This window comes from Macaca mulatta, chromosome 19 (genome assembly GCF_049350105.2).
Source record: "Macaca mulatta isolate MMU2019108-1 chromosome 19, T2T-MMU8v2.0, whole genome shotgun sequence".
NCBI classification, from domain to species: domain Eukaryota; kingdom Metazoa; phylum Chordata; class Mammalia; order Primates; family Cercopithecidae; genus Macaca; species Macaca mulatta.
In genome coordinates, this window is record NC_133424.1 from 51,319,661 (window position 1) to 51,347,277 (window position 27,617).

At 55.4% G+C, this 27,617-nt stretch overlaps 3 protein-coding genes across 53 annotated transcripts in view; all 3 read right to left on the reverse strand.

Moving 5' to 3' along the window:
- Positions 1-140: 140 nt before the first annotated feature.
- TTC9B (tetratricopeptide repeat domain 9B) lies at positions 141-2,451 on the reverse strand. The gene is made up of 3 exons (XM_015123971.3): positions 2,022-2,451; positions 1,254-1,436; positions 141-354 (listed from the first exon to the last, which is right to left on the reverse strand). Exons 1-3 carry the CDS (start codon positions 2,446-2,448, stop codon positions 245-247), a joined length of 720 nt encoding a protein of 239 aa, XP_014979457.2. The 5' UTR covers positions 2,449-2,451; the 3' UTR covers positions 141-244.
- A 4,050-nt stretch (positions 2,452-6,501) lies between these two features.
- Positions 6,502-11,198, reverse strand: CCNP (cyclin P). 2 transcript variants are annotated; one of them, XM_077982880.1, is made up of 7 exons: positions 10,887-11,186; positions 10,626-10,805; positions 8,967-9,056; positions 8,733-8,888; positions 7,644-7,802; positions 7,409-7,560; positions 6,502-6,782 (listed from the first exon to the last, which is right to left on the reverse strand). In XM_077982880.1, the coding sequence occupies exons 1-7, from the start codon at positions 11,094-11,096 to the stop codon at positions 6,605-6,607; spliced, it is 1,125 nt and encodes a 374-aa protein (XP_077839006.1). In that variant the 5' UTR covers positions 11,097-11,186; the 3' UTR covers positions 6,502-6,604. The 2 variants fall into 2 exon arrangements, with proteins under 2 accessions (XP_077839006.1, XP_077839007.1); XM_077982881.1 differs by lacking the exon at positions 8,967-9,056 and having other exon boundaries at positions 10,887-11,198.
- Positions 11,199-16,243: 5,045 nt separating this feature from the next.
- AKT2 (AKT serine/threonine kinase 2) overlaps positions 16,244-27,617 on the reverse strand; it is a 50,853-nt gene continuing 39,479 nt past the window's right edge. For 28 of the 50 annotated variants that reach the window (XM_028838367.2, XM_015123938.3, XM_077976086.1 and 25 more), the window contains 10 exons: positions 26,268-26,421; positions 25,668-25,799; positions 23,766-23,831; positions 22,706-22,774; positions 21,777-21,899; positions 20,206-20,334; positions 19,837-20,051; positions 19,187-19,274; positions 18,968-19,070; positions 16,244-17,869 (listed from right to left, as the gene is read on the reverse strand). In XM_028838367.2, the coding sequence (XP_028694200.1) occupies positions 17,790-17,869; positions 18,968-19,070; positions 19,187-19,274; positions 19,837-20,051; positions 20,206-20,334; positions 21,777-21,899; positions 22,706-22,774; positions 23,766-23,831; positions 25,668-25,799; positions 26,268-26,421 (1,159 nt within the window). In that variant the 3' untranslated portion in view covers positions 16,244-17,789. 50 annotated transcript variants of the gene reach the window in all.

Genomic DNA, 27,617 nt, shown 5'->3' on the forward strand with positions numbered 1-27,617 from the left:
GGCCCTGATGCTGGGTCATCCTAGCGGAACATTCCCCTCCCCCCCACCCAACCCCACACACCCTCCTGGGCTTCTCTGGGTTTCTAAGGTCCAAGGGATGAGGCCCTTCCTGGTCCCCCCAAGAACACCACACAAAGAAGTTGTGATCACCAGTGACAAGTGTTTTACCAACGAACACATGAGTCGGGGAAGTTACATGGTGAGGTGGGAGGGTGAGGGGTAGAGAGGTCCCCCTGGGTTGGCCTCAGCCAATTACATCCCGAGTCTGGGCCCCAGCCCCACTGTCTTCCCGCTGGAGGCTGCAACGGTTCATCTTCAGCTGAGTCAGCTGGATGTAACGGAGCACATTGGTGTCTGCAGGGGAGGTGGGCAGGGCATCATCTGGGTGTCCTGGGGCAGCAGGTGACTTCCACACCACCCTGGCTCACACCCCATTCTCCGAAGTCTCCAGCAGCTCTCTCACACAGCCAGTAGAGCCAGAGCCCTTCCTCAAAGCCCCAGCCACAGCCAGCAAAGCGGAGGCATCGCACACTTTTATGTGCCTGTATTTGCGGCACCCTCTGCCAGGAATGCCTCTTCTCAGAGGCTCCTGTCACACTTCTCATCCTCCAGTGACATCTGCAAGAAGTCTGTTCTCTCCCAGCCACTTAACGGGAAAACTAATCTCGTCTCTGCTCCCACAACTCTGCACCTGTTGTAATCTCTCTTCCTTCCTTGTTGGCTCTTAATACAAAACCGAGTGTTGTGTCTGCCCTCCTGCACTCGTGTGTAAGTGCACACATGCACGCACACACACACACACCAATTTCCTGGCATCGCCCACCCGAGTGGATGAGTGGATGGTGGAGGCAGTGAATGAATAGGTGTGTGTGAATGGGTGAGTGGAGGAATGAGTGTGTGCAGTAGGCGGCCGTAGGAGGGGGTAATTGAGATGACAATGGGTGGATAGGGAAGTGGCTGAGCAGGTGAATAGGAGATATCAGGTGTGGCAATGACGGCAGATGAGAAACGACTGGGGAGATGTCAGAGGAGCGATAGGTGGATGGATGTTTGAATGGCGGGTGAAGGGCGGGGTGGATGAATGGATGAGTGGGCGTGTAGGGAGTAGGTGGGTGGCACAGCTCTCCCTAGAGGCAGCTCCGCGGGAGGAGGGCTCTGCTGTTCTGCCCTGATCTTCCTGCTCTTTCCCTCCGCTCCAGCCCCTTTCCCCGTCCTGGGCCCAGCCCTCACCTCTACCCGACCCCGCCACTCACCTGTGGGCTCCCGGCTGCGGGCCTCCTGCAGGTAGCGCAGCGCGCGTGCGTAGTCGCCCAGGTGGTAGAAGGCAATGCCGGCGCGGTAGGTGGCCTTAAAGTTGCCCTGCTGCTTCTCCAGCACCTTGAGACAGTACTCGCGCACGCGCTCGTAGTTTACCAGCTCCGACTGCAGCAGGCAAGCTGCGGGGGCGGCGGGGCCGGCACTCTCAGAGCCTGCTGGCACCCCCAAAACCCACCTGACCTCGAGGAGCCGGGGCTCCAGGCTGCAGAGAACCCGGCCTAAGGGATTGCTCCGGCAACCGGGGGCGCCAATCCGCTCGCCTATCAAAACAGACGCAACTGCGCCGCCGCTAGGTGGCGCCAAAACACGGACTGGCGCCGCTGGGCGATCCACCCGGAGCTGTCGGTGGGCAAGAGCACTAAGGGCCCGCACCGGGGCGAGGGCCGGGACCTCGAGCGGCTGGCTCAGGGAAGACTTCCTCACCTTAGGTCCACGTGCGGCCAGGGGGTAGAAAGAATGACTCAGGGGAAGCGGGGCCCTGAAGACCCGACCCAAAGACCATTTCCTGCATCCCAGCTCCCTCTAGCCACAGAACCCTGTTATCCCCTACCCCTAATCCCTTTCCTTGATCAAGCTCTGAAGTCTCCCCCAGAAGCCCACAGCCCTGGACTCTTCAGCCCCAGGGCCCCTGCCGCCACAAGTCTCCAAGCTCTCCCCATTGCCCCCTCCCCTTGTGCCCCATCCCCCACCCTCCGACGGCGTACCCGTGAGGGAGTCGTAACACTCCACCTCCGTGCTCTCCACCAGGCGCCGCTGCTCCTCGCTGAGACGCGCCGGCCCGGGGCTGCTGGTGGGCCCGGGGGCGGGGGCGGGCAGGCCGCCAGGGCGGGCCCCCTGCGCCGCCTTCAGCTGAAGCAGCGCTCGGTGGTACTTGCCGATGGCCTCCCGGAACTTCTTCTCTCGGTAGCAGCGCTGGCCCTCTGCCTTGAACGCCACGGCGGCCCGCAGGCTGCTGTCGAGCGCCGCGCCCAGGCTCCCCGACGGCTCTGGGGTAGGACCGGGACGAGCCGAGCCATGGCGGGAGCCCGAGCCCGGGCCGGGGCCCGGCGGGGAGATGGCGGGAGGCGGGCGCGGCGGAGGCTCCGGGGCAGCGCTGAGCATCAGCACCGGGGACAGCGCGCCGCGCTGCATTGTGGGAAACTCCTGCCGCCGCCGCTGCAGCTACCGCATCGCCCCCCGCGGGGCTGGTCCCCACCCTTTCTCCGCCCCCTCACCTCCGGCAGCCGACTCCGGCTGCCCCCTATGGGTCTAGGGAAACCCCTCGAGACTTCCCCCATGCTCACTCTCAGATTAGCCAAGTCCTAGTTCTCCAGCCCGCCCCCCAAATTGTTCCCATTCCCCTTACCCTCCCCACCCTCCTGCCTGCTCTTCTCCCTGGTGCCCAAAGCTCCCGAAGATTTCTAGAAGGAAAGGAAGAGCCTAGGAGGAAGAGCAGGAAGACATCAGCCTCACAGAAAGCTGGCTTTCAGCCCACTGGCCATTTGGCATATCCAATGAGAACACAGGATTTGGACCCAAGCTTCCCAAATTCAAATCCCAGCTTATTTTCTCACTAGTGGTATGACTTAGACAACTCGCTTAAACCGCCTGGAACTCTGTACCCTCATCAGTAACAAGGGACAATAATATCACCTTTAGGGCCAGGCGAGGTGGCTCACGCCTGTAATCCCAGCACTTTAGGAGGCCCAGGCGGGCGGATCGCTTGAGGTCAGGAGTTTGAGACCAGCCTGGCCAATATGGCAAAACCCTGTCTCTACTAATATACAATATTTACAAAATTTTTGTATATATACACAAAAATTATCCTGGTGTGGTGGCGTGCACCTGTAGTCCCAGCTACTCGGGAGACTGAGGCAGGAGAATCGCTTGAACCTGGGAGGCAGAGATTGCAGTGAGCCGAGATTGTGCCACTGCACTCCAGCCTGGGTGACAGAGGGAGATGCTGTCTCAAAAAAGGAAAGGAAAGGAAAGGAAAGGAAAAAGAAAAGAAAGATACATTAAAAATAATACCACCTTTGGGATTCATCTGTTAATTTATGAAACAAATATTCACTGACGTCCTTTCTGTGCCCAGCTCTGTGCTGGATGATGCTGGGACATAGCAGAGACTGCGTGAGCTTCAGACCCTACCCTCACTGGGCCCCCAGTTCAGTGGGAAGACAGACCAGACAGTGACAGCCCTGAGCAGGCTAGCCTGGGAAGCACAGGCAGAGGGGTCAGGGCCGAGGTGGAAGAGGCACAGGCAGGGGGTCGGGACTGGGATGTGGGAGGTACCTGCCCTGGGCTGAAGTGGTGATAAAGTCCTCCTGGAGGAGGGAATCACTCTATAAACAAGAGACATCTCCTTCTTGCCCTCACCCAGCTCACCTGTCTATGGGGGAAAACTAGTGAGAAGGCGAACAAGTCCCCAGGAAAGGAAGCATGCAGGAAGCTTTCAAGAAAAAAACCGAGGGTGAATTGCCCTTCAGTCCTCCTTAGCTGACTCCTTAGTTGTGGGACCTGGGCCAAGTTCCTCTATCGTCCTCCTTGGACTTCCTCTGTGTGACATGAGGATAAAAGGCAAGTTAACCTCAGAGCGGTTGCAGGAACGGAATTATCTTATTCAGGTAAGGCACTTAGCACAGGGCTTCATACATTAATGGGCAATTAACAACTGGTGTTCTTTTTTTTTTTTTTTTTTTTTTTTTTGAGACGGAGTCTCGCTCTGTCGCCCAGACTGGAGTGCAATGGCCGGATCTCAGCTCACTGCAAGCTCCGCCTCCCGGGTTCACGCCATTCTCCTGCCTCAGCCTCCCGAGTAGCTGGGACTACAGGCGCCCGCCACCTCGCCCGGCTAGTTTTTTGTATTTTTTAGTAGAGACGGGGTTTCACCATGTTAGCCAGGATGGTCTCGATCTCCTGACCTCGTGATCCACCCGTCTCAGCCTCCCAAAGTGCTGGGATTACAGGCTTGAGCCACCGCGCCCGGCAACAACTGGTGTTCTTATCATCCATTAGACTCTGAGTCATGTGATCATGAGGGCCTGGCTCTGAGTCAGCATCCATATATAGTTGTTGAATGAATGAGTGTGTGAGTGAAAGGCATTATGCATTACTACTCCTTCCCCCTCCCCTGAGACTCTAGCTTGGGTCTCAGCCCCAAGAGTCTCCACTCTCCCCACCTCCACCCCCACAGCACATCCTCCAGCTGGAGGTCCCATGGCAAGTCACATGTGACAGACAGAAACCGGAACTCAGCACCTTCCATCTCAACCACAGCATCTGCCTCTATCTCTTATTGTACTTTGCTGTAAAACGATTTTGCTGAGTTTCTCCCTTATCCCTGAGGTCCAGCCTTGAACACCTCAGGGGTGCAAACATTTTCCTCTCTGCATCTCCAAACCCAGGCTCAGTTAGGAGTATAAAACTCCTGAGTTTGAGTTCTTGAGCAGTGCACACACCTTTCCCCACTTCGGGTGTGTCTGTTTTGTAATTAAAAACACGGAGATCTGGCTGGGCGCAGTGGCTCACACCAGTAATCCCAGGACTTTGGGAGGCTGGGGCAGGTGGATCACCTGAACTAAGGAGTTCGAGACCAGCCTGGGCAACATGGCAAAACCGTGTCTCTACCAAAAATACAAAAATTAGCCAGGTATGGTGGCATGCACCAGTGGTCCCAGCTACTTGGAAGGCTGAGGTGGGAGGATTGCTTGAACCCAAGAGGTGGAAGTTTCGGTGAGCTGAGATCACACCACAGCATTCCAACCTGAATGATGAAAGAGTGAGACCCTGTCTTAAAAAAAAAAAAAATCCGTTGATTCATAACCATGTTTTCTGACCAAGTAAATGCCTAGGTACCTGGGCACAGTAGCAGAGGACAACCATACCTAAAATCACAGTCCTGCTGGGATACAATGTTAACACTTTTACAACACCTCCTAGGTGTCAGACATCATCACAAAGCTGTACTTTTTTTTTTTTTTTTTTTTTTTGAGACGGAGTCTTGCACTGTCTCTGGGGCTGGAGTGCAATGACGTGACCTCAGCTCACGGCAACCTCCACCTCCCGAGTTCAAGCAATTCTCTTGCCTCAACCTCCTGAGTAGCTCAGATTACAGGTGCCTCCCACAACGCCGACTAATTTATTGTATTTTTAGTAGAGACAGGGTTTCACTATGTTGACCAGGCCGGTCTCAAACTCCTGACCTCGTGATCCGCCAGCCTCGGCCTCCTAAAGTGCTGGAATTACAGGCTTGAGCCACCGCACCTGGCCCCTTTACGTATATTTTAACTCACATCCTCACCACAGTGTCGGGAGGTTGGTACCATAATTATCCCCGTTGACACCTGGGCATTTCCCAGGTTAAGCATATCAGACCCCATTGATCAAACTCTCACTATCCAGGACTTACTACTACAAACTGATGACCTTCACAGAGCATCTTCCAGGCCTGGGAGACCCTATCTTCATAGCCCAGTATATGTGATGCATTGGGCTTGTACTACCACTAAGAAATATTGAATTAGGCCGGGTGCGGTGGCTCACTTCTGTAATCCCAGCACTTTGGGAGGCCGAGGCGGGAGGATCACCTAAGGTTAGAAGTTCGAGACCAGCCTGACCAACATGGTGACACTCATCTCTATTACAAATAGAAAAATTAGCTGAGCATGGTGGCAGGCGCCTGTAATCCCAGCTATTTGGGAGGCTGAGGCAGGAGAATCATTTGAACCCGGGAGGCAGAGTTTGCAGTGAGCTGAGACCGCGCCATTGCACTCCAGCAGCCTGGGCAACAAGAACGAAACTCCGTCTCAAAAAAAAAAGGAAATACTGAATTAGTTGACATCTAAAAGCAGATTTAGAATTGCAGAATTTCAGATTTACTTGAATAAGATCTGAAAAGCTGGCAACATCGAGATAGCATTTCTTCTGACCGGGGCGGGCATTCTCAGCTCCTCGCAGTCCCCATCCTTCGTGATTTCTTGCCAGTCCTTAAGGGATCCCAGTTTTATCCTGCTGAATGGCCCTTGGGGAAGCCCGCCATTGCCCCCTGGTGGTGGAGCTCAGAATTTGCATTTTATATCCCAGCAACCATTAAAGGAAGTGGTGAGAACATCCAATCAGAGGGATGCGAGGCCTGGAAAGCGACCAATCAAAAGCTAGAAGGGACTGGAATTCGCCCAATGAGGGCAGAGAGCGCTCAAAATAAAATACATTCTTTTATTGAGATGAGAGACGGACACACACTGGGAGGGTTTTGGGGTTTTTTTTGTTGTTGTTTTTGTGACTGAGTCTCAGCGCTCAGGGGGGCTCAGGCTGGAGGCAGCGGAGCAGGCAGGCGGCGGCGAGGCTGGTGCCCTGGCGCTGGGGCCGCGCGTACTTGAGGAAGACTGCGGCGCGGCCCGGCGCGGGACCTCGGAGCGCAGCGCGGGCCATGCACGGCTCGAGGGGGCCCAGTTCCTCGGGGCTGCAGCAGGGAGATGGAGAAACTAAGGTAGGACAAGGGGTTGGAGATGACCCATCCTTGGAACTGGAGACTCGTGAGAAGCAGCGTCGATGTGGGTCCCCAAGGACGGGTCAGGGGCTCTCTTGAGATCCGGCACGCGTCCCATCCTCAACTGGAGTGACTAGGTGAGCACCGGGGAGAGGTGGACACCCAGTTCTTCCTACAGGGCGCGGCTAGTGCGGAGTCGGAACACGCAAGGAAGCAAAGAGGGGAGCTGAGGATGGGCAGCCATCCTATCCTGGGGGAAACCGTGGTTCGCCCTGCCACCTGGTAGCATGGTTAGCGGCCCTAGCAGCTAAAGGGACCCCCATCCATCACCAGATACAGAGATGGAGGACTCGAGGCCTGAGAGACCCTTCGTTCTCAGCCCTAGAAGGCAACAGGAGCATCTTCTGGGCCTGGGAGACTATCTTCCACCCTGGAGCAAGGTTAAGAGCCCCCAGATCTGGACTAATGGGGTCCTCCCACTCCATTCTCTCCCCCACACAGAAAAATCAAGTCTAGGTGCCACCTCCTCCCCAATAATGGTCTCTCGTTCTCTGAGACGGTAAAAATGACCAGGAAGGGAAGTCCCTGAAGCTGCTGTGATCCCATACGCCAAGACTACACCTGTAAAGTTCCAGCTGGAGCCTGGAGCCCGCGCCGTCTAGCAAGCGGTGCGCCAGGCTCAGAGCCGCAGCCGCGCGACGACCTGGCTCCCATCCCGCCGCCTCGGCCTCCAGCAAAGACAGCTCCAGGAAGTAGGTGGCAAGTAGCATCACCTGCAAGTGAGGCGGGGCGACTGTCAGGCCACGCCCCACCTCGCGTCGGCCACGCCCCCACCCCCGTATCCACGAGGATTCACCTGGGGGCTGCTCCCTGCCAGCGCGGCCAGCAGCCCGAGGCACAGCAGCGGACCCGGGTGGTGCAGCCGGAAATCCAGGCGGCTCAGGATGCGGCGCTCGGCTCGCAGCAGCTCCGCCCGCGAGAAGGAGTCGGCGCTCAGGAGGCAGAGGAAGGCGGGCTGCAGATGGGGAATGCGCGGGGAGGTGAAGGAGTCTTGGATCCCGGCTCTTTACTCCCTGCCCTGAAAAGGCCCCAGGTTCCGGACCTCAGTTTCCTGGTGTGTAAAATGGGGCCATTGACTTGTGTCTGGAAGTCGTAGAGAGCACGGGCTTGAGAGTCCTGGGTTCAAGACCTGGGTTCGAGTTCAAACCCCACCATCTGCTCACTGTGACACACAGGACATTCACTTCAGCTCTCTGCCTCATTCCCACCACCCCCCCGCCCGCCGTAAAACAGATACTACTCCCTGCTTCACCAGGCAGTTCTGATAAGGCACTAAATTCATGCATGTTGACAGTAACTATTCAAGATGGCCTAGTTTATATTATTTTTATTTACTTTTCTAAATTAGAGACGAGGTCATCTTGGTTTCCCAAAGTGATATACCTTTCGGGTTGTTTTGTTTTGGAGTGCAGTGGCGCGATCTCACCTCACTGCAACCTCCGCCTCCTGGATTTAAGCAATTGTCCTACCTCAGCCTCCTGAGTAGCTGAGACTACAGGCGTGCACCACCACGCCGGGCTAATTTTTGTATTTATAGTAGAGACAGGGTTTCACCATGTTGGTCAGGCTGGTCTCAAACTCCCGACCTCAAGTGATCTGCCCGTCTCAACCTCCCAAAGTGCTGAGATTACAGGCGTGAGCCATCACCCCCAGCCTTAAGACAGACTATTCTAGACAGAGTCGAAGTTCCAACTGTTTGCTGTGAGGCAAGTGTCTTCCTCTCTCTGGGCCTCGGTCTCCTCTTCTGTTTAAGGGACACATTGACAGCCCCTCCCTCATACATGTGAATCCCAGACACAGCACGGTGCTTGGCACACAGTAGGCACTGAATCAGTGACTCCCCAAAGGACTCCATCCACCCTCCCAAACCCCACCCCGGAAGTACCTCGGGAAGCACGCACTCTTCCATTTTGCACGCCACAAACAGGCAGGCCACGCCCAGCAGCTGCAGGCGATGTAGGCGCACGCGGCCAGCACTCAGGTAGGAATCAAGCAGGTGCACCGCCAGGTAAAGTGTGTCACCAGCCAAACCCAGGTACTCCTGAGGAGGGGCACAGGTGACCACGGGGTCCCAGGAGGCGACGCAAACTCAGCCCCCCACACCCTTCCAGATACCTACGTGCACCTGGACCAGCCAGTCTACCACCAGGGCGCGCATCTCCGGGGTCACAGCGCGGGGCAGGGCTCTCCGGGGCAGCATGCGGCACACCTGGGATTAGGGCAGGGATGCCTCACTCTCCACACCTGTGCCTCTGCCTTTCTCCTGAGCTCCAGCCCTGGGTGTAGCAGCCTCCTCCAGTCAGTTGGACATCTCAGGTGTGCCACACCCAAACTGGCCTCCAAATGAGCTCCTCTTACATGTCCTCACCTAGAACTCTGGGCTTTGTTTCAGATGCCTCCATACCCACCTCTCCAGTCTGTAGCCCCCAGAGCCACATAGTCTCCTGGGTGTCTCCCCCTAGGTTCCCAGAACTTCACTTTTTTTTTTTTTTTGACGGAGTCTCACTCTGTTGCCCAGGCTGGAGTGCAATGGCTCGATCTCAGCTTACTGCAACATCTGCCTCCTGGGTTCAAGTGATTCTCTCGCCTCAGCCTCCGGAGTAGCTGGCATTACAGGCATGCAGCACCACGCCCGGCTAATTTTTGTAGAGACGGGGTTTCACCATGTTGACCAAACTGGTCTTGAACTCCTGACCTCAGGTGATCTGCCCACCTTGGCCTCCCAAAGTGCTGGGATTACTGGTATGAGCCACTGCGCCCAGCCTCAGACTTCAACTCTTGACCACCAATCCTCAACCTCTCTGCCTCAGAGCACCCAAAAGGGTCTTCCCAAAGAAAGATCTGACCAAGGAACTCCCCAGCTTATAAAACCCTTCCATAGCTCCCAGTACCCTTGGAGAAAACTCTAATTTCTTTCAGGCTCTGCTTCAACATCACCTCTTCCCTCTCTCCCCCGACAACCCACACATCAGCCACAGCCACCTTCTTGGCTCCTAGACTATACCAAGCCCATTCCTACCCCAGCTCCTTTGCACTTCCTGTTTCTTCTACAGAGAGGGTCCTTCCCCAACTCCTTGCACGGCCTTTCCGTCATTCAACTAACATCTCCATGACTTTATCTATACTCCTCCCACCTGATCACTATCTCTTTGTCTCAGCGTTTTCACTCTGAAGATGTCTCCCTGTGTGCTTTGTCTATTTGGCCGCTAGGCTGCCAGTCCCACGAGGGCAGGGACTTCCGCCCAGAACACAGGTGTCTCTCAGGTCCTAACAGAGATCCTGGCCCAGGAGAGTCGCTGGCAAGACGTTAAATAAACTCCTCCCTTCAGTCTTCCTGCCGCAGCACCCCTCTCATAGGGATGTCTGAAGGCTGGCAAGGGCAACGCTTTGGTGTGGATGGCCTTTCCCTAACTGTCCTATGTGTTTGCTCATCTCCCCAGAACGAGGCCAGCACTGCAGCATCTCCAGCGCTTAAAACATTTGCTACTAAACCATTAAATATTTGTTGAATAAATGTGGAGGATAAGTACGGGGACCACAAACACCCCAGGAGGGGCTGTAAAGAGCCCGGGGACGGTGGGAAAGGGCTTTCCCAGCGGTAGAAACGGTGCTCTGTGAAAACAAAACAACAGCCTGGACGTTGCAGAGAAGGAACGCCGGCCGCCAGTGATGGGGCGGAGAGAGGCTGGAGCGATGGGAGTTCAGAGGTGGTGTTGAGTGGGTGCTGGGTGGGGGGGCTGGCGTCGGCCTCACCAGGGCAGGCGGCGGGTCGGCTCACCATGGCTTCGGCGAAGATGTCCCCGGCGTACTCGTGTTCTCCCTGCAGCCCCAGCGCGCTCAGCGCCTCCTCCAGCCCCGGCGGCCTCTCCAGGCGTCTTGGGGAGACACTGGGGCCCGAGGGGAAGCCGTCGGGGACTGGGTCGCTCGAAGGCTCTGCATCGAGGGAGTCAGCGGGACTCTGCAAAGGAGAGGGCCTGGGGACTCAGCGCCTAAAGAGAGGCCTGAGCCGGGAGCCGGGCCCCTGGTCCCTGCCTCTCACCAGCATCCTCCAGGAGGGTGTTGCGGGCGAGGCCAAGCACCGACCCTTGCAGCTAGGGGAAGAGAGGCGCGGCGGGTGCTTTAAATGCGCCTGGGCGCGTGCGCACTGAGCCCGCCTCGCCTGGGCAGGTGCACAAAGGCGAGTGCCCCGCAGGCTGGCTCTGTCCTCTCGAAGCCCTCTGAGGTCGGGCAGCTGGAGACAGAGCCTCATCCTGCTGCCCAGAAGCAGCCCCTCTGAGCCTCACTTTCCTCGACCATAAAGTTGGGATGATTTCAAAATGTAGAATCAGGGTTTGTACCGTCAGAGGATGGATGTACAAACATAGATCAGAGGTTAGAATGACCCTTGTGGTGTCGGTGTCACAATGGAATTGGAGATAAAATTGTGTGAACACATATATAGAAATAAGTGTTGGGTATGCACACATGTATTTCCTAGCTTAGTCCACTGGGAGGGTTTAAGAGCAATGACACCCCAATAGTAAGAAGCACCGGTACCATCCAGGCCCTGGCCGCCGCATCCCATTCTCCACTAAAAGGAACCAGGTCTACTTGGAGAAATGGCTGATCCCAGGGTCATACAAGAGAAGGTACAATATCTGGAATACTTTTGTGTGGCAGAAAGTGTCCCAATGGCAGGGCAAGTCACATAGATGCAGAAGTCACTAGCTAAATCTAGAAAATGTGAGCATCAAGATGATAGTCACAGATCACAAACCACTGAATAAAATTAAAATACATGTTTATTCTGATATAACTCAGACAGTGGGAAAGAAAAGCTCTTCTAATCCTTAGAATGTGAACTAATAGATGTGTTTTGTTTTCAGACAGGGTCTCACTCTGTCACGCAGGCTGGAGTGCAGTGGTGTGAACATGACTCACTGCAGCCTAAACCTCCTAGGCTCAAGTGAGCCTCCCATCTCAGCCTCTCAAGTAGCTGGGACTACAGGCGTGTGCCACCATGCTTGCCTAATTTTAAAATTTTTTGTAGAGACTGGGGTATCACTTTGTTGCCTAGGCTGGTTTTGAACTCCTGGGCTCAAGTGATCCTCCCGCCTTGGCTTCCCAAAGTGCTAGGATTACAGGTGTGAGCCATGCCTGGCCGAACTAATAAATATAGAAGGATGGAAAATTCTATTTGTCAACCACCACAGCATCGTTTCATGCAAGAAACATCAATAGATGTTTAAACTAGTGGGTGAACATCTGATAGGAATCAGGATATCTACAAAATGCCTCTACACAAGATGCTTATTAACTATGTAAACCAAAAGGTATCTGAGATAGGTCTCAATCAATTTAGAAAGTTTATTTTGCCAAAGTTAAGGACGTGCCCATGACATAGCTTCAGGAGGTGTTCAGGGCACCGCTTGGTTTTATCATTTTTATGGAGACATGAGACGTCATTAATATGTATAAGCTGTACACTGGTTCGGTCCGGAAAGGCGAGACAACTTGAAGCAGGGGAGGGGGCTTCCAGGTCATAGACAAGAGACGAACGGCTGCTTTGAGTTTGATTAGCCATTTACTGAATGCACGATTTACAGGTACAGTCATCCATGCCTAGTCTTGCTCAAACAATAGGGCAGAGGAAGCCATCAGATATGGGTTTGTCTCACAGAAGCACAGGGATGACTTTGAACTCTGTCTTGTCCACAAGGAATTTCCTTGTGGGCAAATGGTGAGAGGTAAGTAGCTTAACAAACAATAAACCTTTAGGCCAGGCGCAGTGGCTCAGCCTGTAATCCCAGCACTTTGGGAAGCTGAGGTGGGCGGATCACTGGAGGTCAGTTCGAAACCAGCCTGGCCAACATGGTGAAACCCTGTCTCTACTAAACATACAAAAATTAGCTGGGTGTGGTGGTGGGTGCCTGTCACCTCAGCTACTCAGGAGGCTGAGGTAGGAGAATCGCTTGAACTCTGGAGGCCGAGGTTGCAGAGAGCTGAGATCACACCATGGCACTCCAGCCTGGGTGACAGAGCGAAACTCTTGTCTCAAAAAAAAAAAAAAAAAAAAAAAAAAACAGAAAACAAAAACGTGAGGCAACCAACCCTGGTTGAGGGAAAATAACTGCAAAATAACTGCCCTGTGGGTTTCACACCTGCCAACTGGATGCAACGTGTGAGCCTGGTCATTAGCTAGGAATTTTTAACATACAAGGACATTAAGTGTGACCACTAGCGGACATTATAAAATCTGTAAAGAACAGCGGTTTCAATGTTAGCTTCCTGACCTTGACAACTGGAGAGCAGTTATGTAGCAGAATGTTCTCTGGAAAAGGTATACAGACGTGGAGCAGGAGGTGGAGGGCTAAATGGAAAATTCCGATCCCATTTTTGTCCGTTTTAAGTAAAATGCTATGAAGAACCTGGTGAAGGGTATATTTTGTAACCCTTTTACATAACTTTTATTTTTGAATAGACAGTTCCCACCTACCCCACACCCAGTTTCCCCGATGAACATCTCGTATTAGTGTGCCCCATTTGTCACAATCCGTTAGACCAATATCCATCTACTAAGTCCATGCTTTATTCAGCCTTCCTTTTTCCCTACGTTCTATTTCAGGACACATTTAGTCACCATGACTCCTTCGGTTTATCTTGGATGTGTCACTTTCTCAGACTTTTCTGATTAACCACCTTGACAGACAAATCCCTCAACTGAGATCTGATGTCTGCTTCCTCTCAGGGAGGTGGTGTGTGTCTGCGGGAGGAGGATCAGAGGGAAAGTGCCCTTCTATTACATCACATTAAAGGGACACCGTGAAGGGGATTCATCGGCAATGTTGACCTCGATCGGCTGGGTGATGTTTGTCAGATCTTCACTGAAAAGTTACTTTTCCCCCCTCTCCACACTGCACTCTTTGGAGGAGCTACTGCAGCCCACACCTAAGAAGTGGGGGTTACATAGCCCTCCTTGAAGGCTGTCTACAGAAATTACTTATGATTTTGTGTAGATTTGTGTATTCACACCATTTTGTCACTTAGCAGTAGACTTATTTCACATTTTGGGTGAAAACCCAATATTATGCTATTTATTTTGTTGTTCAAATTCTTCTCAGCTTTGACCACTGGGAGCTTTCTGCTGGCTCCTGTGTCCCTGTGACTTAGGCACATCTGTGCTTACTTTCAGGCACTGCAAGACGCCCCAGGCTCATCTTGTACATTTCCTGCCCCAGGCCTGGAATAATCTTAGTACAGTATTATTTTTCAAAGTTTTCTGCAAGTCTCCAATTATTTCAAAATTTATTTATGTGAATGGCTACACTTTTTTGGGAAGGTATTGGACGTTAAAATCGTGGGATGTAGACGACAAACAAAAGCACAAGCACAGTACGGACAGATAGCTAAAGTTTATTACAGGACTGCTGGTAGCACCAAATGAAACCAAGTCAATTCCTTTTAACAGGGCGGCTGAACCGGTTGAGGAGTCTACCCTGAGGAAGCAGCTGGAAAGTCTGAGTTCCCCAAATGCAGCAGCTAAAAGGGAATCTCACTGCTACCCCTGACTCAACACAGTCATCAATGCACACAGGCCAGCCCCCAGAGGCTTCACATTAACTGGAAAAGATGATGCAAAAAGAGCAGGAAACTACCAATTTATTATGCTGTGTCCATTTGCACAGAGGTAATCAGCACCAAAGTGAGTACTCAAGGTCCTGAGACCTTGGGTGAATTTACTTTCTTATACTCCTGCTTTGCTGTCTTTTTTAATGGCATGTATCATGTTTTTTTTTTTTTTTTCTAGAGACACGGTCTCACTGTCCCAGGCTGCAGTGCAGTGTCGCAATCACAGCTCACTGCAGCCTCAAACTCCTGGGCTCAAGTGATCTTCCCACCTCAGCCTTCCAAGTCAGCTGGGATGACAGGCATGCACCACCATGCCCAGCTAATTTTTGTATTTTTTGTAGAGATGAGGGTCTCCCCATGTTGCCCAGGCTGGTCTCAAACCCCTGGGCTCAAGAGAGCCGCCCGCCTCGGCCTCTGAAAGTGCTGGGATTACAGGCGTGAACCATTGTGCCCAGTCTACTGTTCTTTATATACAAAAAAGAACTTGTGAAATTTTTAAAATGTACATTGCAAAAGACGATTATTCTACTCAAAATTTATTTGATAAGATTTTATTAAGACTCTAAGTTCAAACACCCTCCTTGGGAAAAGCTCTATAGGATAACCACATGTGCTCAACTATGGGGCCGGTTGCTGCAGCTGTGGGCCCCCATCCTGTGGAAGAGGAGAGAGCCACTAACAAGATGAGGTAGCCAGGCCTGTGCCCACACGAGACTTGCGTCACCGTGGTGTGAGCAGCAGCAACGTGGGTCAATTCGGGGCTGGGACGAGAAGGAAGAGTAAAAGGCCTCTCTTTATAAGGCCTGCCTGCTTATGACCACCAGAGTAGACTTTTGTAATTAAATTAAGGTACACAGGACTTTAGAAAGACAAACTAAAAAACCCCAACCGAACACGAGTCTTAGCTGTAGCTAACTCTGATTTCTGTAAATTGGATCTTTTTCTGCTTATATTCACTTAAAATCTCAAAGACTCAACGGGTGTGAAGTGCTAACACCTTGTGGCAAAATCTCAAATTCATCTGTGCCAGGCCCTCTGCACAGCAGGGCTCAGTAGGGCAGGCCAAAGCTCTGGTCCCTGGTCCCTGGCTGGGGGAGGCGTGCCATCCGGCCAGTGCCCGGCCATGTGGCCACGTGACTCAAGCATGGGAAGTGCAGGGGCCCAGACACAGCCAGGCTAAAGGGCAGCGCCTAGCGGAGGGCTGACCCCAAGCTGAACGGGGTTCCAACCAAACGCTCAGGAGCTCCCAGGAGACAGCAGCCATGCCACCATGAACACACCACTGGGTCTGTACTGGAATTTGGGGGCCTCGAGGCTTCCGGGTGGCAGCATAAATGGGGAGGTGGGGCAGGACAGGAATGCCCCCCTCTAAGGCTCGGCAGCCCTGCGGAATGAACCACCGCCTCTCACTCAGTGACAGCACAGGCACCCTCCTCATTCTGGACTACCCAGATCTTCCAGCCCTGTCCCTCCGCCCCACCTCTCTTAGCTTAAACAGCACTGAGGGCCTGGAGTGGTCTCTGTCCACCACACCCCCACAAGCGCGGAGCCTCCCCACACCCCTCAGCCCCACAGCACCAGCTGCACCCACCCTCTCCAGCCTGAGCTCCCGCACACACCCCAGCTGCCCTGGCCCTGAGCTCCTTCTCACCTCAACGCCCCTGCTCAGCGCCCTGCTTGCTGAAGGGAGCGACTACTACAGGAGGAGCTGGGGCCCAGGGGTCCGACTCCATCACCAAGGCAAGGCCCAGAGTGGCTGGGCCGGCGTGAGTGCAGGCTGGGCCCTGGTCTGAAATGAGTGTCTTTATTGCTTGTACCGTACAAATATGAACACGAGGAGAAAGGCCAGTAGGGACGGAGGAGAACTGTCAGATAACGACATCGCACACAGAGGAAAAAGACCCTCACCCACCCGAACCAACCCCACCCTCCCCACCCTGCCATGAACTGCATCGTACAGGAGATGGGGTAGGGAGAGCAAACCCACAAAAGCTGAACTCCAAACACCCAGAGGTGTTGCTGTAGGGAGGGGAGGCGTGGGCAGGGCAGCTCATGGATCAAGGCGGGGCTCCTCCCACTAGGTCAGCACCCCTCCCCCACAGGATGAAATGCTCGGGCCAGGGATGGGGCCCAAGCCCACACACCACGCACACTGGAGGACACGCTGCCCTCACACACAACACACATGCACACACACCCACGTGTGCCTGCATCCCGCCGACACACGCAGTCCGAGGCACGCACAGGAGTCCCACAGCACTGACATGGACGTGCGTTCACGTTCAACCTTAAGGCTGCAGAACATGGGGCCCTGGGGAGAGGGAGGGATGAGGGGGCCTAGGAGTCTCCCTTCTCAGAGGCCCCCCACCCCAATAGCTACCGGAGATGCCCACCCCCACCCCTCCCTGACCAAGTCCATGCGGCCCAATACTGTCCGGTGTAAGATTGTAACAGCCGAGGCTGGTGCCCCTCCACCCCCGCCGAGAAGGGGGTGAGCCCAACCCACAGCCCCCAATGGGGTTAGGCCAGGCCTGGGGTCCAGCAGGAGGTAAGGCCAGCTGGAAGGAAGCCCTAGTAAGGCACGGGGCTGGGAGGCAGGCAGGTTTGCCCCCAAATGTTCCTCCTGCCTCAATCCATAGGGTGAGGGCAGCTTGGTGGAGAGGAGACAGGACCAGGAGGCGGCGCCCAGCCCAGCCCCTCCCGGTTCCCCATGGCGCAGATCCTGGGACCTGGCTCCATTCACCAGGGAGCAGCCCTAACCCCCAACCCTGCAGCTCCCAAGGGCCCCTGCCTGTCCCTGGACATTATTGCTTTTCTGCCCCCATGGGGGGACAGCAGGTGGGGGGTTGGACCGCCCCGTGCCTGGCCACTCCTAGCCTAGGCCACGGGGCCTGGAAGGCAGCACCACTGTCTGCCGGGTGTCGCGTCCCACCATAAGGCAGCCTTCGTCCGGAAGCAGCAGCGCGGAGGCAGCCACTAGCACGACACCCGGGCCAGAAACTCAGGCAGGCCCCGGGCGTCAGGCTTCACCCCTCTCTGGGGCTTGTGTAGATTAAAACCTGAATCTCTCCAACAGCCCAGGCCTGGGCGAGAGGTGGAGTATCCCAAAAGCGAGTCTGGGCACAAAGGTGAGGCTGGAGGCAGGGGCTGCAGGGGCTGCAGGGGCTGCTGGGGTGCGTCTGGGAGGGGCCTGAAGAAGAACTGGAAAGGGGGTGAGGAGGTGGGGGTGGGGGTGGGGACACAAACCAAAAAGGCAAAGTAAAAAGTTAGGGGGAAAAACCACCCGGCGGTGATGGCTGCGTGCGTGCGTGCGTCCTCTGCGTGGGCGGACTGCTCACTCGCGGATGCTGGCCGAGTAGGAGAACTGGGGGAAGTGGGTCCGCTGGTCCAGCTCCAGTAAGCCCAGGCTGTCATCTGCGGGCGGCGGAGGTGGATGGGGAGGACCGGTCAGGAGAGGGCCTGGGACACCTGCCCAGACTCCCTGGGGAAATGGCCCCAGCTGGGGGCTGCCCACAGGACAGACAGGAAAGGCCCAGAAACCTCCCTCCGCAATGGAGCCCCTCAGCCACGGCTCCACTCCCCAAACCTGAGCCCCGGGCAGCCTCCTCTGGGAGTTTCCTGTGCCCTTGCCCATGCGCCCCACAGCTGGCAGGGCCTTCTGAGCCTCCCACTTTCTCTCTGTTCCATACACCACCACGCCAGGGTCCAGCCCAGAGCCCTGTCCTGGCCTGCCTCTCGCGCCCTCCCATCCATTCTCCACAGGCAGCCCGGGGGGCGGCTTTCTAAAGGCCTTCTTTAACCCTGTCCCTCTCTCTACGAAACCCTTCCCTGGTTGGCTCCCCCCATGCAAGCAGTCCCCACCCCTCCCAGTGGCCCCCAGACCCTTGCACTCCAGCCCCATGCCCTCTCTTCTTCCCGGCTGCTGCCTGTCCTTGGCTGTGCCATGCTTCTCCCATTGCTGGCATCCCACATGCCATTCCTCCCATTCCTCGGGCCAGCTGACGTGTTTGCTTCCTCCTCCAGAAAGCCCTCCCTAACTGCAGGCCATGTCAGCTATTTCCTCTGGGATTCCCTAGTCCCTGGGCTCCCACAGCCTAGCCCTGACCACTCCAGGCCATCCACCCTAACTGGGCTGGGAGCTTTCCAGGGCAGGGCCCAGGGCTGGCTCAATCAGTGCTGTGTCCCCAGCATAGCCCAGCACCGGGCTGGGTTCAGAGTAAGAACTCAAACAGCTGTAAAGCAGTGAACCCAGCCAGCCTCACAGACCTGGCTGTCTCCTGCCCTGAACCCCCGCACTGAGCTCCAGAATGTGCTGCAGCCAATGGCTCCTGGTGGCCTCACCAGGTCCAAAGAGGACCAACAGCAAAAGGACCTGAGAGCAGACCTTGGGGGAGACCTCCCAGACATGAAGCAGGGGCCTTCAAGGGCCTTCCTCGAGAAGTGGGTTAAAAGCAGACCCCATCCCTCCACCACCGGGGCAGGCACACCAGCGCGGGGGCCCCAGGCACTCACAGCGGTCGGGGGGTGTGATTGTGATGGACTGGGCGGTGAATTCATCATCAAAGTACCTTGTGTCGACCTCGGACGTGACCTGAGGTTTGAAGGGTGGCAGGAGCTACGGAGGAGAGGAGCTCAGGCTCAGGGACCTTGAGGCCAGGAGGCATCAACCAAGGTCAGCACGAGCGGGCCAGGCCCCTGAGGGTCCAGCTGGGGCAGGCAGTGGGGGCTCACCTTCTTCTGGACCACGTCCTGCCAGTTGATGCTGAGGAAGAACCTGTGCTCCATGACCTCCTTGGCATCGCTGGGCCCCCCACCAAGCCTGGGCAGAGATGGCCGTCAGCACCTGCCTCCCAGAGCGGCTGGGTTCGGGGAGACGGGCTTTCGGCACAGGCAGGCCCTGTATGGCCTTTAATGATTCTGTCTTGACCACAAACCACCACTTCACAGGAGGAAACCGAGGCTCAGGGAGGGAGCTCACTTGCCCAGGGTCCAAGCCAGGGAGTCAGCAACCTGGACCCATGTGTCCTCACAGCCTGGCCTCACCCTTGAGTCCAGAAAGGGAGTTAGCAGGGCAGGCTCAGTTCCTATCCTGGCTCTGCCACATATGGTTTGGCGGCCCCAGCCAGGCCTAGGGATGCCCTGTTTCTCAGTGTCCCCATAAAAGTGTCCCCCGTAAGGCAGTGTCAAGGATGGGCCTGCCCTGGGGGGAGCACTCCCTAAGTGCCACTGTGGACATTTTCAGGGGCTGTGTGGGGACAACACACACTGCGACCCCACAAGTGAGCGCCATTGTGAACGCTGCCCCCTCCAGGCCGCAGGGACAGTGGCAGCAGGTGGCGCTGGGCTGGGCTGGACTGGACGGGGCCGATGCCAGCCCTCACCTCTGCTTGGGGTCCTTCTTAAGCAGCCCGGCAAGCAGGGACTTGGCCTCGGGGCTGAGCGTGCGCGGGAAGCGGATCTCTTCCATGAGGATGAGCTCGAAGAGGCGCTCGTGGTCCTGGTTGTAGAAAGGCAGGCGGCCGCACATCATCTCGTACATGACCACACCCAGCCCCCACCAGTCCACGGCCCGGCCATAGTCATTGTCCTCCAGCACCTGAGGATGGAGGGGAAATGAGGGCTGGGCCCGTGGCCCTGAGGCTGGCATCACAGTCCTGCCCTCAGGGCATCTGGGCTGGAAACACACAGGTCTGGGGGTTCCCCCTTCCCTTGGCCTCACATGTTCCTACCCCCCCGCAATCCCCAGACACCTCGGGCGCCAGGTACTCCGGGGTCCCACAGAAGGTTTTCATGGTAGCCCCGTCACTGATGCCTTCTTTGCAGAGACCAAAGTCAGTGATCTTGATGTGGCCGTCTTTGTCCAGCATGAGGTTTTCCAGCTGTTGCAAAAGTCAATGGATCTCAGGCGTGTGCTCCGAGGGGTTCCTGCTACCCCAGCCTTTCCTTCCAGGGAAAGATGCCAGGGGCTCCTGGACATCAACCCTCCCATGCCAGGCTGGGCCCAGCGCACACAGCCTCACCCTCTGAGGCTCAGAGAGAGGTCAGACCCAACCCTCCCCACACCCTGGCCCACCCCCAGGGTACCTGGAAACAGCTGGGCAGGGAGAACCGAGAGCCAGGCCCTGTCCACCCACTGCCCCCACTGTCAGCTGCAGGTTCTTACGTTTGAACATGGGGGCACAAGCTTTCTTCTATTTTTTTTTTTCCTAGACTTTTTGTCTTTTAATTATGAAATAAGCAGCCAGGCAAAGTGGCTCACACTTTGGGGAGCTTAGGCGGCAGGACTGCTCGAACCCAGGAGTTTGAGACCAGCCTGGGCAACACAGCAAGACCCCATCTCCATATTTTTTAATATGAAAAATAAATTAGCCAGGCATGGTGGCACACACCTATAGTCCTAGCTGCTTGCGAGGCTGAGATGGCATCTCCCCCTGGAAGGCCCTGTGTGCCCCTCCCAGTTACTGACCATCCCCCACAAGAATTAACCTTTACTTCCCGTCTGTGCCACGGCACACAGACACGCCTGTGAACTGCGGACCCACCTCCTCTGTGCGGCTTTCCCTCGACATTAGCCTATGAGATGCGTCCACACTGTCGCGTGTCGCCGTAGCTCATTCCTAACTGCTGTGTGGCACCCCACTGTGCGAACACTCCACAGTGGGTCTGACCTCTCCTCACAGTGGGCACTTGGGTTGTTCCAGTTGGGGCTACAGTGAGTCCTGCTGCTGAGTGGGGGGGACACTTTCTAAGGTGAATGTGCGTCCCCACTTCTCTTGTGCACACACTGCCGAACTATCTTCTAAACTTGGCTGGGTGCGGTGGCTCATGCCTGTAATCCCAGCACTTTGGGAGGCTGAGGTGGGTGGATCACGAGGTCAGGAGTTTGAGACCAGCCTGGCCAACATGGTGCAACCCCATCTCTATTAAAAATATAAAAATTTGCTGGGCACGGTGGCGGGCACCTGTAATCCCAACTACTCAGGAGGCTGAGGCAGGACAATAGCTTGGACCCAGGAGACGGAGGTTGCAGTGAGTCGAGATCGCACCACTGCACTGAACGGAGCAGGACTCCTCATAAATAAATAAATATAAATAAATAAAGTAGGGATTGTGTCAGTTCACACTCCACTAGCGGCCTAGGAGTGCTCGTGGGAGGCTTGGAAAGGTCCCTACTTGGGGCCACTTGCTACAGAACCACCACCCTGGACCTTGGTGGGAAGCTTGGCGAATGAGGGCAGAAGGCCTCAGTCCCACCTCCCCAGTGTGAGTCCCATGTGGTGTGCGTGCCACAGGTCAGCCTGGTGCACACCCTGCCACTAACCTTGATGTCACGGTACACCACGTCCCGCGAGTGCAAGTACTCAAGAGCCGAGACGATCTCTGCACCATAAAACCGGGCCCGCTCCTCTGTGAAGACACGCTCCCGGGACAGGTGGAAGAACAGCTGCGGGAGGAAGGGGTGAGGAGAGGAGGTCAGGCCCCAGCCCACCCACATGCCCTCACCTTCCCAACCCCCTACCCCAGCCCAGTGATGTGGTGACACCTGTGTCATGAACCAGTAAGTGACAGCTACAGGGACCAAGCAAGGCACAGCGCAGAAGCTCACGAGTGACACAGAGCTGGGGGTGAAGGGCGAGGGTCCACCAGGAGACACCCACAAGAGGGTATGACAGGGACATCCAAGACAGAGGAGGGAGGACAGCATGGAGGCAAAGAGAAGCACACGTCATGACCAAGTAACAATAGGCCGTGGGCAAGCCCAGATCGGACGGATGAGCAAACCTCCCATCCCAATACAGGCGTGCCAACCGCTGCACAGAGAAGGCGCGAGGCAAGCAGTGGGTAAGGTAACTCTGTGAGGGGGAGCTGAGTGGCTGCTGGAATCCACTTCGGAAGGACACGGGAACAGAGGGCTGCTAGGTTTTAACCCTTGGGAGCCTTTTCTGGGGCCTTTAAGACCATCCTTCCCAGTGCTGTTGCCCCACAGCCCTCTCCACACCTCTCTGGACTGGTGTGGACCTGACCCACCCACTCACTAGCTGTGTGAACCTGGGCAAGCCACTGAACCTCTCTGAGCCTCAGTGACCGCCCCCCAAAATGGAGATGATGCCGCCTGCCTCAAGGGAGAGGAGCACAAGATGACATTGAAATTTCCCTCCACCCTTCCATCTCACCCACAGCTCCTCTCCAACCCGCCCCACCCTAAAGAAGAAGGCCCCAGAGGGCAAAGCCAAGGCAGCCGCGGCTCACCTCGCCACCGTTGGCGTACTCCATCACGAAGCACAGGCGGTCGTGGGTCTGGAAGGCGTACTTCAGCGCCTGGTGGATGAAGGCAGCAGGGTAGGAGGTGGGAGGGAGGAGGACTCTGCTGAGCCACACCAGGGCAGGGCCCTGGCCCTGCTTATTCTGCACACATACACGCTGCCCTGGCTGGGGCCCCCGGGAATCAGCCAGATGGGGTTCACATATTGGCTGCACCTTTTGGGGCGTTAAGTGAAGGCATGGCTCTGCGGGTAGGAAAGGGTTACATGCTGAACCATCTTGTCCTCTGCCTCCATCAGGCACAGCCAGGGGAAAACTAGAGCTGTACTGAGCAACCAGGGCTCTTGTTTTTACAGTAAAATGTGTTCAACTTACACACACAAGTGATGTCTGCTGTGGCTGGGAGTGGCAAAGGCTTGGGAGCCAACTTCAACAACAGGATGGACAGGGGGTCCCTCAGCTCATGACAACTCAACTATCCTGTTTTCTACACTGAGGTACCTCATAAGAGTTTATCTGAAAAAGTACTGTGGCTTAATAGGATACCTGGACAGCAACTGAGAAAGAAATGACACATAAGCCATCCTTAATCTAATCCATTTAACTGGTGGCCACTGGCCTCGATGGAGACTGCAGCCCAAATAGGCATCTACTCAGTCCAAGCGGACAGACAACACAATGCTAACACATCTGCTTCTATGAGCATATCTGAAAACAAAAACAAAAACAAAATAATATTTCTACTTCAACCAGCTGGGCTAAGTGCCCTAACTCATAGAGACAGCAGCCATCGAATAATGTGTTATCTTCAGTTGGTTCAAGTGCTTATACAAAGCCACCATCTCTGAAGAAGCTGTCACCCTCCCACTCCCTGAGCCTGCCCACCCCCACACGTCTCGGTTCGGATGACTTGGCAGGGCGCAGCAACACCGTGCCCTGGCCGCCTGGCCTCCCCCAAGGCTGTGCTTTGTAGCAGAAGATTTGGGCTCTTTCTCTGAGCTGTCCAAAGGCTGGCCTCACACTGTCTGGGAAAGGGAGGGCAACTCACAGTGAGGAACGGGTGCCTGGTGTTCTGGAGGACCCGGCTCTCGGTGACTGTGTGAGCGACTTCATCCTGCAGACAGACTGCGGGTGAGGGGCTGGTGGGCAACACCATGCCTGCCCACCCCACCCCGACCCAGGAAGGGGAGCAAGGCCTTGTGAAATGCAATTCCGTTCCTAGCCATAAATGCAGAAACAATCACAGGAGTGGAATGTGAATGCCTGCAAGCCCTCAGCAAATCACAGACCCAGACGAGGATCATCAGTGGCTCTCAAAGCCACAGGTGAAAAGTCAGCAGCAATGTCACAATGAAGGGACCAGGCTGCTAGGGGCAAGATACTTGTGATGTCCCTGCAGGGGAGACAAACATTCATCACAAGAGCCCCGAGGTGCCACCACAGGCTGTGGGAAGCCCCACCTAGACAGCGCTCTTGCCCAAAGAAGGAACTGGGCCTAACGAAGCTCTAGACAGCAAAGCAGTGCTTCTCAGGGTGTGGTCCCCACACGGGGCACATCACCACTGCCTGGGAACTGGCAGCAATGCAAATTCCTGGGACCTACCCCCAGGCCCACTGGGTCAGAAACTCAGGGTGGGCCCAGCGCTGTCTCACAAGCCCTCTGGGTGACTCTAATTCAGGTTCTAATTGACTGTACAGCAGAACCACCAGGAGAGGTTCCAAAAATCTGAAGCCACCTGCAGCAACTTCACACAGGCTCTCCCTGGGGCAAGTTGATCCCCAGGGGACACCTGAAAATGTCTAATGTCTTTTTTTTCTTTAGCTGGGGGTCTGGTTCTGTTGCCCAGGCTGGAGTGCAGTGGTGTGAACATGGGTCACTACAGCCTCAACTTCTGAGGCTCAACTGATCCTCCCACTTCAGCCTCCTGAGCAGCTGGGACTGCAGGTGCACGCCACTATGCCCGGCTAATTTATTTTTATAGAGACAGGGTCTCGCTTTGTTGCCCAGGCTGGTCAACGAGCCCAGTCCAGCGATCCTCCCACCTCAGCCTTCTAAAGTGCTGGAATTACAAGCATACACTGCAGCACCCAACCCAAAAGTGATTTTTGATTGTCACAACCTAGGGAGCTACTATTGGCTTTAGTGCGTAGAAGCCAGGGGTGCTGCTAAAACCCTACAATGCACAGGGCTGCCCCGACAGCACAGAACAATCTGTCCCAAAATGTCAACAGTGCTGAGGCTGAGGAATGCTGCCTTAGGCCCGATCACCACATCAGGAATGAACAGTTAATGTGACTGGCTCTGATGGCAGCACCACGATTATATTCTTTACAGCCTTCATCTGTCAGGGCACGTGTTCAAGTGTGGATGAGTGAAGCGATGTGATGTCTAAGACAGGCCTTAAAGTAGTCCAGAACAAGAGAGGCAGGCAGAGCTAAGGAAACAAGGCTGGCTAAACGCTGATAACTGGTCAAACTGGACAGTGGCTACATGGGGGTCCGTAATATTTATTTTCTTTTTAAATTTTTGAATATCTTTGGAATCTTCCACTACAAAAACTTCAAATAAGGGAAAAAGTAGAATTCCATTCTTGGCCCGGCCTCCAACTGGGATACCCTGAGCAGAGCCCTGGCCTCCCCAACAGGAACGTCCTCACAGCCTCCCCAACAGGCCCCAGCCTCCCTTGACAGTACCTGCTGGGTGAGGCCCCCAGGCTCGCTCTCTCCACAGGCACCCCCAGCCCCTACCAGAGGGTGGAAGTGGGGACTCAGCAGCAAGGCCTGCTGCTCCTCTCTGGGCCTCAGGCTCCCCCTTTTCTGTCTGGAGGGAACTCATGGGGGAAATAAGCCCACGGCAGCAGAAAGCGTGGGTAAGCGTCCAGGCCTCAGGGTCAGGCTCCAGACCGCAGCCCCCGCAGGGGCCAGCAAGCACAGTTCCCGGGGCACGCACCTTGGCAATGATGACTTCCTTCCGCAGGATCTTCATGGCGTAGTAGCGGCCAGTGGCCTTCTCCCGCACCAGGATGACTTTGCCAAAGGTTCCCTTGCCAAGGAGTTTGAGATAGTCGAAATCATTCATGGTCTGCCAGGGACAGGGAGAGTGGGGGCAGTCAGCGCCTGGCTCACGGCCCATGGGAGGAAATTTTAACAAAAGAAAGAGGAAAACCAAAAGACACTGTTGCCAAACGGCTTAGGCTGGAGCAGGAAGGGAGGCTCTGGGCAGCAACTGTGTGTTCTGAAGTGGCCTTCAGACCAGGCTCTGCGGGCACAGGGCCTTGGGAGGGCTGGGCTCTGACGTGGGGCTAGCCAGGTCTTCACCACCTCCCAAGACGAAGCTGCAGTGGGTCCACCTAGGGTTGCCCCCTCCCCCACGGGCACGGAGAAGACCTGAGGGCACCTGCCACCTGAAATCACCCCACCCTGCAGGGCAGCTCTGTTGTCTCTCAGCTGAGCCCCCTGAACTGTGTATGGAAACCAAGAAGAGCAGGGCCAGCAATGGGGGTGGGGGGCATCACAGGCTGGCAGCCCCACCCCTGCTTCCAGCACTTACCACTTTAGCCCGTGCCTTGCTGACCGCCACTTCCATCTCCTCGGCCGCGGAGGAGTCACTGGGGGAGCCACACTTGTAGTCCATGGGGTCCTCACCTGGGGCCCGCTGCTTGAGGCTGTTGGCAACCATCTGGATGGCCCGCATCCATTCCTCCCTATACAGGGACACACGTGAGTCCCAGGAGCCAGGAGTCCTGGGCCTCAGAGTCAAAGGGCTGAGTGCCACCTCCCAGCCACCCCCTGCAACAGGCAAGCAAATGACCACATACCCATGGGAATTTGGGCAAGATCTGTCAGAACCAGAGAGAGCTGAAGGGACCTGAGTGAAACTCCACAGACCCCCGGCTGTGATGGTGAGGAGCGGGTAAGTGTGGAACGCAGGCCAGGCGCGGTGGCTCATGCCTGTAATCCCAGCACTTTGGGAGGCTGAGGCGGATGGATCACGAGGTCAGGAGTTCGAGACCAGCCTGGCCAACATGGCAAAACCCCGTCTCTACTAAAAATACAAAAATTAGCCGGGCGTGGTGGCAGGCACCTGTAATCCCAGCTACTCAAGAGGCTGAGGCAGGAGAATTGCTTGAACCCAGGAGGCAGAGGTTGCAGTGAGCACAGATCACGCCATTGTACTCCAGCCTTGTGACAGAGCAAGACTCCGTCTTAAAAAAAAAAAAAAAAAAAGTGGAATACAAAGAGAGATCACCAATTTCCCTAAAGTGACCGGCCTGAGGGCCATCTGAAGCCAGGCAGCAGGCAAATGATCAAAAAGGAGTGACCCTCTCTTTTCACAGCCCCTTGAAAATGAGCTAGCACCCTGAGCCTTGAATGAGGGAGAGACAGGGCTCCTGTAAATTCTTCAGAACAAATGACAAGCTCCAGTTTATAAGTTACCAATGTTTTGTAAAGTTAAACCAAGAGTAAGCAGCAGCATTCATTAGCCAAAGGAGCCGAAGACATTACAAGGCAAGAGCTGGCCCGCAGGATCCCTGGAGGGGACAGTCTGCTGGGAGCAGGGAGTCTGCATGGCAGGGACAGAGGTCCTGGCAGCCCAGGGACGTAGAGGAGAGAAGCTGGTGGACAGGAAGCAGGTCCCAGCAGAAGGGAGCCTGGTTTAAAAACAGTCAACTAGAAGCTAAGTACTATGGCTCACACCTGTAATCCCAGCATTTTGGGAGGTCGAGGTGGGCCAAGTGCTTGAGCCAAAGCGTTCAAGACCAGCCTGGGCAACACAGCAAGACCCATCTCTAAAAAAGTTTTCAAAAAACAAAAATAAAAAATAAAAACAGGCCAGGTGCGATGGCTCACGCCTGTAATCCCAGCACTTCGGGAGGCCGAGGCGTAGGATCCCTTGAGG